The 12,413-nt window shown below is 39.3% G+C and overlaps 1 protein-coding gene and 1 long non-coding RNA gene across 5 annotated transcripts in view; one reads left to right on the top strand and one right to left on the bottom strand.

Moving 5' to 3' along the window:
* MTMR7 (myotubularin related protein 7) overlaps positions 1-11,444 on the bottom strand; it is a 106,596-nt gene extending 95,152 nt beyond the window's left edge. For 2 of the 4 annotated variants that reach the window (XM_019664760.1, XM_019664761.1), the window contains exon 1: positions 11,328-11,444. In XM_019664760.1, the coding sequence (XP_019520305.1) occupies positions 11,328-11,351 (24 nt within the window). In that variant the 5' untranslated portion in view covers positions 11,352-11,444. The remainder of the gene's footprint in view (positions 1-11,327) is intronic. The other 2 variants (XM_019664762.1, XM_019664763.1) reach the window with 2 other exon arrangements.
* Positions 11,445-11,574: 130 nt separating this feature from the next.
* The window catches only part of LOC109394583 (uncharacterized), a 44,561-nt gene continuing 43,722 nt past the window's right edge, over positions 11,575-12,413 (top strand). The window contains exon 1 of the long non-coding RNA XR_002126479.1: positions 11,575-12,098. This is a non-coding gene — a long non-coding RNA (uncharacterized LOC109394583). The remainder of the gene's footprint in view (positions 12,099-12,413) is intronic.

Genomic DNA, 12,413 nt, shown 5'->3' with positions numbered 1-12,413 from the left:
CCGGGGAAGAGCACAATGATGGTGCCAACTTGGGCCAGTGAAGTAACGTCCTCCACAACTAGACTGAAGAACAAAACAACAGCAACTTGTCTGTTCCCTTTCCCCCAATTCCCCAATTAAAAAAAAAAAGGCAGAAAGTTCTCATCCATGCTACAAATATGGACAAATCTTGCAAATGATATGCTAAGTGAAAGAAGCCAGTCACAGTGGACCATATGTTGTATGGCTCCGTTTACATAAAATGTACAGAAGAGGAAAATCTGTAGACAAAAAGTAGATGAATGGTTTCCAGCAGTGTGGAAGAGAGAAATGGGGACTGAAAGCTAATGGGTACGAAGTTTTTCTTAGGGGTGATGAAAACGTTGTGAAGTTAGACAGATAGTAATGATGGTTAGAAAACATGTAACAAAACCCACTGAATTGTGTACTTTAGAAGAGTGAATTTTATGTTAGGTGAACTTTCTCATTTTAAAAAGTTATGCCAAAAGTAAAAAAAAATCATATATCTAATAATTAAGTAGAAAAGTAGAAATTTAAAATCCGGACACTGACTTCAGAGACACACTGATTCCCAATATCACGCTAATAGTTGATGTACATTTGCTAAATTAAACATAGTTGAAATTCATTCATTCAATCATTCATTCAACAAATTTCAATCACTCAATAAATATTTATTCAGCACCAGTTACATACCAGGCAGTGTATTTGCTTGCTTTTTTTTTATTGTGGCAAAATACAGGCAACAAAATTTACCATTTTAGCCATCTTTAAGTGTATAATTGAGTGTCATTAAGTACATTCATACTTTTGTATAACTATGACTACTATTTCTAAACTTTTTCATCACCTGAAACAGAACTTCTACAACTATTAAGCAATAACTCATTTTCCTTAACCTTTCCCCCTGATAAACATTATTCTACTTCTGTCTCTAAGAATTTGCTCATTCTAGATATGTCAAATAAATGGAATCATAATATTTGTCCTTTTTTGTCTGACTTGTTTCACTCAGCAAAATGTCTTAAGGTTTGATCCATTTTGTAGCATGTATCAGAATTTCATTCCTTTTTATGACTCAATAATATCCCATTGTATGTATATACCACATTTTGTTTATCCATTGATCTGCGACTGGACACTGGATTGTTTCTACCCGTTGGCCATTGTGAATAATGCAGCTATGAACATAGGCATACAAGTATCTGTTTGTGTACATTTTTCCTTCTTTTGGGTATACACTTAGGAGTGGAATTGCTGGGTCATATAGCAATTCTATGTTTAATTTTCTGTGGAACTGCCAAACTGTTTTCTACAGCAGCTGCACCATTTTACAGCAATTTCTGAGAGTTCAATTTCTCCACTGTCTTGCCAATATTATTTTCAGTTTTCTTTTTTTTTTTTTAACAATAGCCATCTTAATGGGTATAAAACAGTATTTCACTGTGATTTTGATTTGCATTTCTCTAATATCTAGTGATATTGGGCATCTTTTCATGAGTTTATTTTTCATTTATATACTCCTATCTTGTTTGGAGAAATGTCTATTCAAGTCCTTTGCCCGTTTTTGAACTGAGCTGCTTGTTTTTTGTTGATATTGTTGAATTATAAGTGTTTCTGTTTGCTTTTTGAAAACAGATGCAAATAACTGAACCAGAGAAAGCAAAGCAAAGCAGAATTTTTCCTATTACAAAGGAGCCATCAGCATGCCTTTAAATATTATAGTCCTTTCATGCTGGAAAATGTATTTCTTTATGGTCCATCTTGATGGAAGATGGACAAAGGTGGTAAAGAACAAAGATTAAACCATTGTAAATAAATATATATGTACATAAAATATAATAAAATATTCAATCTAAATAGTTCTTAAAAACAATGAAATCCATAGAGAACCATGATCTCACATACAAACATGGTTTATGAGAATATTTTTCAGAATTCGTGTTTATTGACTTAATTTATTTACATCAGACTATTTTCTAAAGGATTTGAGACCTTTATCAAATATATGCTATAAAAGAAATAGTCCTATTTGTTTTTTTAAAAAAAGGATGCCACTCCTGTATTGTCATTCTCTTGTTTTTTAAAGGACTACCCAGGTCTTATTAAGGGAATCACCTGTGTGTCTAATAGGCATCTCAAACTCTTATGTCCCAAGCTGAGCTCCGGATTCCCTTTTACCTCACTCCTTCCCATCTCCTCCCCTAATTGTTCCAATATCAGAATCCATCCTTCCAGTGCAGGAGCCAATAACCTTGGCATTATCCTTGCCTTTTCATTTTCTCTCTCTCCTATCTATTCCATCAGGAAGTCTACTCTCCTATCTACTCCATCAGTAAATCCTCACCACTCTACTTCAAAAACATATCTAGTTGTTCCCATCTCCATTGCTATGGTCCCCTTGGGCCCCTTTCCATCTCTGCCTACCCTCCCACCTCCACCCAGTTTATTTTTGCCCAAGATCGTGTTAAATGCCTTCCATGGATCTCTTCACGCCTCGAGTGAAAGCCTGCACATATCTGCCCTGCTCCCTCTGAAACCTCATTTTCCACACCTACTCCACCGCTGCTCTGAGGCCACACTGTCTTTTGCTTTTCCTTGAGGACTCCAAGCACACTCCTACTTCAGAACTTTTGCACTAGATGGCCCTGCTGTTTTCCTTAGATACACAGATAGCTTGTTCCCTGGCTGTTTCAGGTCTCTGCTCAATTGTCATTTTTCAGGAAGCCCATATTACCATCATAAATTAAATAACAACCCTAACTCACTCTGACCAATATCCCTCCCTTCCCCTCGTTATTTCATTATTTTTCTTCATGGCATTTTCTCCATCACACACACCCAACACACTTGCAGTTTGTATCCCCCTAATTTAAAGCTACTTGACAGCTACCTGCATTTGTATATCAACCATGCATGCATGCATGAATGAATATGGATTTTTAAGTTCTATGACACACTATGTGTTTTGTATACCCAAGCTGCACTCCAGACAGACTTTGTCACAGTTATTTATTATAGTGACAAAACTGAGACAAACAAAATTGCAAATAGTAGGGGATTAACTGTAAAAAACTATTAAGTATCTGAGATTCTAACCTGCTTGCACCATAACAAGTTAGCCTCCCTCAGTTTCTTGATGCTGAGCGAAGACACAAGACTCCTGGGGCAGACACCAAGGATTTATTACTCACTGTACATGAGGGAGCACGAGCTGCGTGTTACATCAGCTCCCTACGCCCCGAGTCTAAGTGGCAACATGGAGCAGTCCAGCTGGATGCTGCACACAGAGTTTATCTCTGTCACAGATGTGGAAACTTAGAGCTTAGAGTTCAAGAAAAGTCAGACTTACAAGAGGTCTGCTAAGCAACCCTGACCAACCTTTGCCCCTGAGGAAAACATTATCTTTATTACCCTGGATAGCAAACAAATCTGCCCTTTGCCCCTGACAGGAGAAACTATTTCTGTCTTTCAAGGTTGTTCTCTAAAATCCTTCAAAATACAGGTCAGAACAAAAGTACAGAAACATTTAAGACCGATAGAGAACTATCTCCCAGCACTAAATAACTTATTATGCACCCATGCAGTGAGACCATGTAGTTATGACAAATTGGTTTTCAGAAGGATGTTTAATAAAGTCATATTTATATATGCATACTATACACACCACACACACAAATACCAATTATTAAAATGGAAAAAGATATAAATAGATAATTCATAAAAGTAACAAAATGGTCAATAAACATATTTTTGAAAACACAACAATCTTACTAGCAATAAAAAAGTACAATGAAATAAAATGTTATTCTCCCCTTTAAATTAGAAAATATTTTTTTTGAATAATAAAGCAATGATACAGTGAGAAAGACACTATACCCTGTTTCTGAAAATTGATATAACATTTTTGGAAAGTCATTTGGCATAAAATTGTTCATCTTCTGTGACACAGTAATTCTGTTTTAGGCTCTATCCTAAGGGAGTAATCACATAAGCATATAATAATTAAAAAACAAGATGTTCATCATAACATTATTGTAATAGCCTCATGGGGAAATGGTTTAAAGGTGACAATGACATTTCCATAAGATTAAATCAATCACATAGTCTTCTAAAAGCATGTTTTCAAAGACCACAATATGGTAAGTTAAAACACGTACTACAAAATTGAACTGGGTGATTCTAAATTTATAAACAAACTAAGCTTGAATATTCATGCAAAGGAAAAAATCCTGATGGAAGTATACTGAAATATTAACGGTGGTTAATTTCTATATTGATTCTAACACAGAATCAAAAGTAATATACTTTTACAACCTGAAATTATTTGTTAAATGAAGATAAAGAAGAGAGAACACTTAGTGCCAATGGTATAATGGTGATGAATGACACAGAGAAAACATATCTTCTCATGACTCTATTGAGCATTCTTACCACAGAGAGAACTTGAAAATGAGATACTATTTTCAAATGAGGGATGTGAAATTTTGTAATTATAAGTTGGTGAGTTTAACATTCATTTTCGGCAAGATTCTAAAATGGCTTCTTTAACGGAATCTTATATGAACCTAGGAAAGGCAATCACCAATTCAAAGGATCAGGAAGGATTCACTCAGTCATCATTGCAGACTATTCCATTTCTTTCTTTGAATGAGCTATTTGGAGAGGTGATGAAAGACTAGTTCATCAAATGGTAAACAGATGGCACCAACCTGAATGAACTAGTCAATCTGTAACCAAAATCAAGATCCTAAGCGATGGGAACAAGTAGCTTCAATCACTAAGAAGTCATATCTGCCTATCTAGTTTCTTTCTTGGATAAGATCATGGATGAGGTAATAGAAGGCAAGCTCATTAGTGAATGGTCGCATATGGAGAGGAATAGCAGATGTGTATCAGGACCCAAAAAAACGAAATAAGGGATTAAGCAATAAGCTAAATCCAATGAGATCATATTCAACAAAGATAAGTGTAAGATACTATCATTCAAGGAAATGGCAAGGAAAACTAGGCTTCACAGCACAATGTGTGGAGACAATTAGGGGTTCTCTTCCACAGTGAGCTCACCAGAAGATCACTGAGATAGGATGTGATAATACATACAATTAAAAAATAGTTATCAAACTTTACTCTCTCCCAAGTCAGTCAACCAAAGTTAAAATAATCATATGTTTTTGTAACTCTTGGAATAAAGTAAGCATGATGATAAATGGCCTTAAAACCAAGCCACTGGTTGGTTACAGAGGAGGTGGTGCTAAGTTAATTACTTAGGTAGGAAGAAATGGTTCGGGAGATGGCAGCATCAAATGAAATACTTGAAGGGCCATTTCCTGGAAGGAGGGTTGATAAACTGGGCACTATCTCAAGGAAAAGAGCTAGACCCAATTACTAAAAAGTACAGTGAGACAGATTTTGACTACATGTAAGGAAAACTTCTTAATGCTTAGAGCTGTCCATGGTCATTATGAACTGCCAAGGGACACAGTAAATTCTCTGCATCAGAAATATATATCTTGGGGTAGCCTGACACTTGGCTCAGAGGAAATTTGCACGAGTCTAATCCATTCTCCCCTCAGATGCCTGAAATGCCTCCATGTCTTTTCTGATGTGTGTTCCAGACTCTGCTTAGACACCTCTATTCCCTAAAGAGATAAATTAATTCCTCTTATAGATGCATATTTAATTGTGGGAAAGAACTTCTCTACATCGAGCCAAGACCTTCTATTCTGCAATCCCTACCCTTTATTTCTGCTCTCTGAAACTATTATGAATTTGCCTAAACCCTGGGACATATGAGACGCTTTCAAATACTGAAAGATGTCATGTAATAAGAACCTTTATAAGACTGTACCTACTCTCAGTCATTCCACCCTGGGAAAGATATATTAAGAAAATCATAGCAGGGACTTTAGGGGCACAAAACCCAGACTCCTGATAGTGGAGAAAAGTTAAGCAAACTATAGTCAAATGAATAACATGCAATTATTAAAAAAATGAATAGATGGATGACTTCTGAATATAAAATATATATACAAAATAATGGTAGACAAAAGTTCAATAGGAGAAAAAACACGCTATTTACAACTATGTAAAAAGAGCATATTATCACACATTAGAAGTGAATTTGGACTGATATAAGTATAACTTCATACTCACTGGGTTGTTTTTCTAAGAAATTTTATAACAATAAAGATCTATATTCCCTTTTGATGTAGGCGTATCTATTCACAGTACTTAAACAATTATTTCCAGAGTACTTAGTCCTAGATACTACATAAATCATTTAATATTGTTGGATACATGTGAAAAATAAATATCTATTTGTATGAGATACAAGACATAATCACAATTTCCTCAAAAAATTAAACTTAGAGTTGGTATATAACCCAGTAATTCCACGTCTAGGATATACCTAAGAGAACTGAAAAATTCTGTTCACACAAAAAGCAAGTATGTGCGTGTTCATAACAGCACTGCTCTTAACAATCAAAAGTTGTAAACAAGTTAAATGCCCATCACTTGATAAATGGATAAACAGAAAGTGATACAGTATCTACAGAATGGAATATTATTCTGCAGTGAAAAGGAGTGAAGTACTGACACATGCTACAACTTGGATGAACCTATAAGACATTATGCTAAATGAAAGAAACAAGTCACAAAAGGCCACATGTTATATTATTCCATTTATAATGAAATGTCCAAAATAGGCACATTTCATAGAGAATAAAAGTAGACTAGTGGTTGCAATGGGCTGGAGGATGAAATGAGTACTGATTACAAATAGGTTCTGGGTTTCTTTTGGGGGTGATTAAACATTCTGAATTAGATAGTGGTGAGAGTTGCACCACATGGTATATGTACGAAAAACACTGAATTGTACACTTTAAAATGACTAAAATCGTGAAACATTATTTGAATTCTATTTCACTAAAATCATATATCATCATCAGGCTGGCCGGGTGGTGCAGCTGGTTAACATCGCGAGCTCTGAGCAACAGGGCTGCTGGTTCTATTCCCACATGGGCCAGTGAGCTGCGCCTGAGCTGAGCTGTCCCTTAGCTGCCAACAGCCAGCTGGATGGCTCAGCTGGTGAGAGCGCGTGCTCCTACCAACAAGGTTGCCAGTTAGACTCCCACATGGGATGGTGGGCTGCGTGCCCCCTGCAACTAGATTGAAAGTGGCAACTGGACTTGGAGCTGAGCTTGCGCCTTCCACAATTGAGATTGAAGGAGAACAATTTGACTTGGAGCTGATGGGTTTTGGAAAAACACAATATTCCCCTTCCCCAGTTCCCCAACACTGTTTCCTTCCCCAATTCCCCAATTAAATCTTTTTAAAAAATTATATATCATCACAAAATATGTATCATATATATGCTATGTAGTTTACATACTATATTGACATTCACAAGTACTTAACACCAGTACTATTCAAAGAGTCACAATAGTGTAACTAGTCATGGGTACAATGCACATGATGCCTAGATTACTAAATCAAATACTAAAAACTGAAGTGCTGAAATCAAGAATTATTCATTCTACTATTCAATTACTTGGTGACAGAAACTGTGTTAGGTGCTATGGACACAGGGACAAACAAGATATGATCTTCACCTGCATAGGGTTCCTGGTTTAGCAGAGGAGCTTGACACTAAACAAATATTCACTCAAACATAAAACTTGTAACCAGGGGCATGAGGCAAAATACTGGGTTCTGTGGTTGAATATAACAGGCAGATGCGTTTTAGATGAGGAATTGGGTAAGAGCCTCTCTGAGGACAATATATTTAATCCGCAAGATGAGAGATTTAGCCAGGAAAGAGTGAGGATAAGAGTATCCCCAGGATGAAAGGGCAGTACAGAAGTCCTGAAGCCGGCAAGCACCTGTCACATTTGAGAAACCCATGCGGCCAGTGATGATCAGTGGGTAGTGAATAATGAGAAGGCTCACAGAAAGAGGCTGGGGAAGTAAACAGGAGTCCATCCAGCCCACGCAGGGCCTTACAGCCACTCTGGGGATTCTCACTTCATATTCTGGGTACAAAGTGAAGCCACCCAAGAATTCAAGCAGGAAAGAAACATGACCAATTTGGGTCATAAAAGCATGATGAAGGCGCCCTCTGTGGAAAAAGAATTAGAGAAAAACAAAGAAGAAGGAAACTAGGAGACCAGTTAGGAGGCTATTAGAGTAGTGGTTCAGAGGAGGGAACAGGGGTGGAAAGGAAGAAAAGACATTTTCAAGGTCGGTTTTGGAGTTTTGAAGGTTATCACATATTCTATTTTACAACTCAGATTTACACATGTGGGGGAAAAAAAAAAGTCTTCCAGTAAGACCAAAGCACAAAAAGTAAAGATTACTTAGCCAGGATCCTCAGACACATTAGCATCAATCCAGGACCAAGCCAAATCCTACAAATGGGTCAGGCTACTTTTAGGAACACTGGAGCCTTTTTATACAATTAAGTAGTACTTGAACCCAAATTATCCCTATTCTTCCTGCAGGGTATTTGCTTACAGGCAAATTTTCAGAGTGGGAAAGAGAGCCAGTGAAGTAGAAACCCAAAAGTTCACTGTGATGCGTCCAGGTAGTGCTTGCTGTCCTCACTTCAACCCAACTGCACACTAGCTCGTCTTTGGAACTTTTTTTTTCTGTAGAGAAAGCCATCTGGCAGAAGAATACCCTGCTTAGTATATGCTCTGTTAGAGGCTTCAGTTAAACACACACATGAAGAAATATGTGCAAAGCATTCTAGATTATTCATGTGCATCTTGCCCCTTAAAACTGCACTCCCGAGACTGAAGCTGAACACAGAGGCCGTGACAGATACCACACACTTTACAAAGAGTGAATGAATGACTTGCACTGTAGTAGTAGAGCAACTGCACATTATACATGTGTGCATTTCATTTCCTCTTTAAATAAAACCTTCTTACCCACATGGTAAATGGAACTTCAAACCCACAGTGGGTACACGTTTGTGTATATTCCTAATAAGCCACCCAAGACATAAAATCAGGAAGTCTAAGGCAAGCTACCAGTTCGGCACCCCCAGGATATAATGCAAGCAAATAATAAAGATAAATATGACCATCAATAAAAAAAATTATATATGTTGCAATACATTGCTCTGTAAGTAGTCTTGTTCTCTTTTTTATGTTCTCTCATTTATGCTGTGAAAATCAGTTTAGCAGTTAAAAATGTAAAATGAAAAGAGATGTTGTTTCACCTTGAGGAATCATTTCATCCTTTCTATCTTTATCACTGTTGACGTTTTCAGCTTCTTTGAGGTTGTAATAGATTACAATACATCATATTTACACACTGCATGACAGCTGTCTCAAATGCTCCTGATCCTCCTTGATTCCTTGCATGTTAAGATTCAGCCCTTCTAAGAAGGGTTCCCTCACCCTTTATGGTAGCACTCATCTTCCATCCATTCCTGTGAACCCCCCACACACACACACACACACCACCTGCTATCCCTTGTATATATAATATCTCTATCCAGACTTACAACTGCTTCCTCTTCCAGGCTGGGAGCTCTCTGATGCTTCATGCTCCCAGGACCTAATACAGAGCCTGGCATGTAGAAAGGCTTCAAATGCTTGTGGAATTAAATGAATGAATAAATAAATTGGATCCACCTAACCTATGTAGTTTTTTTTTCCCCACTTGCATTACCCTAAAAGTTAATGACCTTCAAGTCAATGACACTTCAGACAATTCTCCATTTCCCCCCCCCCATTCCTTTCCATTTCCTTATAGAAGGGGATTTCTGATTTGAAGTACTACACTGTCTAGAGGTATTTATGAAAAACAGTTTTAAGAATAAATGATAATATTGCTTGCTGCTCAGGTTTACACACATGGCTTTGCACAGAGTGAGTCTGAATATGAACTAGAAAAGGCCTTCACTCTTCAAATTCATCTTCTATAGCAAAATGGCATCCTATCACTCTTGCTATTGACATTCACATCAGATAGCATTCTTACAAAGAGCCCCCTTCCTCATGACAAGGGAAGAATGCCCTTGGCAAGGGCAGAGAGAATCTATGAGTTCATTTCATCATTCTGGAATAAATTATTTAGCACCACTTAAACCCTGAAAGCTTTGAGCCACCTACCTTGTGGTTTCTGGCACTCTCTTCTACGTTTACAATTTCCCGATTGTGAAGCAACAATTTAATTTCATCGTGCAAAAGCAATACAATTTAAATTTACTGTTGGAGCTGACATGCTCTAGTAAATGAAAAGACTTATTGTTCCACTGACATAATTATAAAGCTGCTTTTACCAAAAAAGTACTTAGGAACCATTCCAGTATTTAAAAATGAATGCTTCTTACTGGACTTAATGCATCTCCTCCTGCCAGGAGATGAATGCGATCCCTGAGACTGTCTAAGTTCTGACCACTCAGACTCAGCTTTGACTTACCTCTGTCAAGGGCTTAGATTTTTAACATGAGATCATCCTGGAAACACAAGGACTGCGGTGGAAGTAACAAGAGATCACCAATGGGCTTTTAAAATATATTTCACTAGTTTAGAGTTTTTATTAGACAGGAATGTTGATCACCCTTTTTCACTCCCAATTATATCATTAATACAACTATGAGTAGGAAGGTTTGGGACAAGAGTCAACGTTCCCACTGTTATTTCACTGGGAATGAAGCTATAAGCTGCACCCTTCTCCCCAAAGAACGAAACTGGCTGGAAAAGGCAAGAAGACGGAACGACTGATAATATCATTAAACCTACAGCGAGTACTGATCATTTATTTGCCCTGTGTAAGGTCCACTGTGGCTGATAGCCTGATGATGGGAAATCGGAAGGGGGACTTGGGCTGGTCCTGAACCCTTAGATTCAACAAGCTTCCCGGGTGCATTCAATCCACCTGCACATAACTCCATTCCTTGCACCTGTCTTAGGAAGGCTTGTTTCTCTTTTAACTGCTCAGAGCAGCCAACAGAAAAATTACAAGTAAAAAAAAAAAAAAAAGGCAGCGGCAACCTAGTGCGGAACCAGAAGGGAACGTTGATCAGCAGCCCCACTGCTCAACAGACAATTGGGGTTTCCTCCCATCCGCCCCCATTTCCACTGCGCACCCCCAAGGACAAGAGGTTAGATGCAACAGAAGCCAAGGCTAGGCCTATGAGGCAGCAAGAGAAAGATGGTTCACAGCGAACCGGGAGATGCTCGGGCGCTGCCTCCTCCAGCCTCGCTCCCGGTGCTGACTCGGCCAGCGCCCAGCAGAGCAACCGGGCCTCCCAGAAGCTCAGCATCCCTCTTCCTGCTCCCTCCTCCTCCCGCGTCCGTGCCACCAACCTTGGGGGTGCGGATGTGCTCCATGATGGGACCAAGTCTGCAAGGTCTTGAGCTAACGCGGCCTCACGCACCTGAGCGCATCAACAGCGGGAGGGGGCTTCGCGCTCGGGGAGCGGGGAGCTACGGGGCTTGGCTCCGCCTCCAGGTGCGGCGGCGCCCGCGCATGGCGGGCATGGGGGCACCAGGCGCCCGCGCGGCCCTAGAGCGTGCGTCTCTGCGCTCCTGCCACCTGCCCTGCCCGCGGCCTCTCCGCCCCATCCCTGGCTGAAGTCTCCAGAGCGAGAGCCGCTCGCTTCCTTTCACGAGAGGCAGCCAACGTAATACTGTGGGGCTACTGTTCCCCAAGACACAATGGGGGCCTTGTGTTGGGTGTGGCCTTTTGGAGGAGAGGTGAGGAATACGCGCTGCTCCACAAGCCCATAGGCTTCCTGCCTGAGCGTCCCAAGACAGGTGCGACTTCAGGGCAGGGCAGGGCCTGAAGAAAAAAGGCTGCCATATGCACCCCAGATCCAGCATGTCCTAGAGGGCTCTGCATATTTCAGCATGTGAGCAGCAGGCATAGCATTTGGAATGAGGGTGGAAATAACAGCAACATTGTTAACGCCATGGGAGGTGCTCTATTAAGTCAACCCTCTCTCATCAACCTGCGGACAGCACTGTTGAACTGTTGGAAGAGAAGCTTTTCCTTAACACCGTGTTAGCTGCTCATTTGCTACCTTCACTTAGCTCTAACTGAAATGGAAGATAGAGAAACAAAGCACCCAATATCAGGTACCATTTTTCCATTTATGTTATTTAACAGTAGTTGTTGCCAATTGTCAGTATTATGCCATTGGGAAAAGCCAAAGAGAATGCATGATCCCCCCACACACACCGTTTTTCTTGCAACCCTAGTTGTACAACACGCCACCATAACTAAAATTTCATAAAACTGTACTATAGTTCTTAGAATAATACCTACTCAGTTTTTTACTAGCTCTTACTTGCCTCTCTTTCCGACTGGATTGTAAATTCTTTGACTGTAGCAACTGTTTTTTATCTCTTTTTGTCCAATGCCTGGTAGGCACATTGCAGCCTTCCAAATAA

Source organism: Hipposideros armiger, unplaced genomic scaffold, assembly GCF_001890085.2.
Source record: "Hipposideros armiger isolate ML-2016 unplaced genomic scaffold, ASM189008v1 scaffold_430, whole genome shotgun sequence".
In the NCBI taxonomy this organism is placed as follows: Eukaryota; Metazoa; Chordata; class Mammalia; order Chiroptera; family Hipposideridae; genus Hipposideros; species Hipposideros armiger.
Note: the sequence above shows the minus strand (reverse complement) of the source record. Positions and strands in the feature narration are given on the sequence as shown.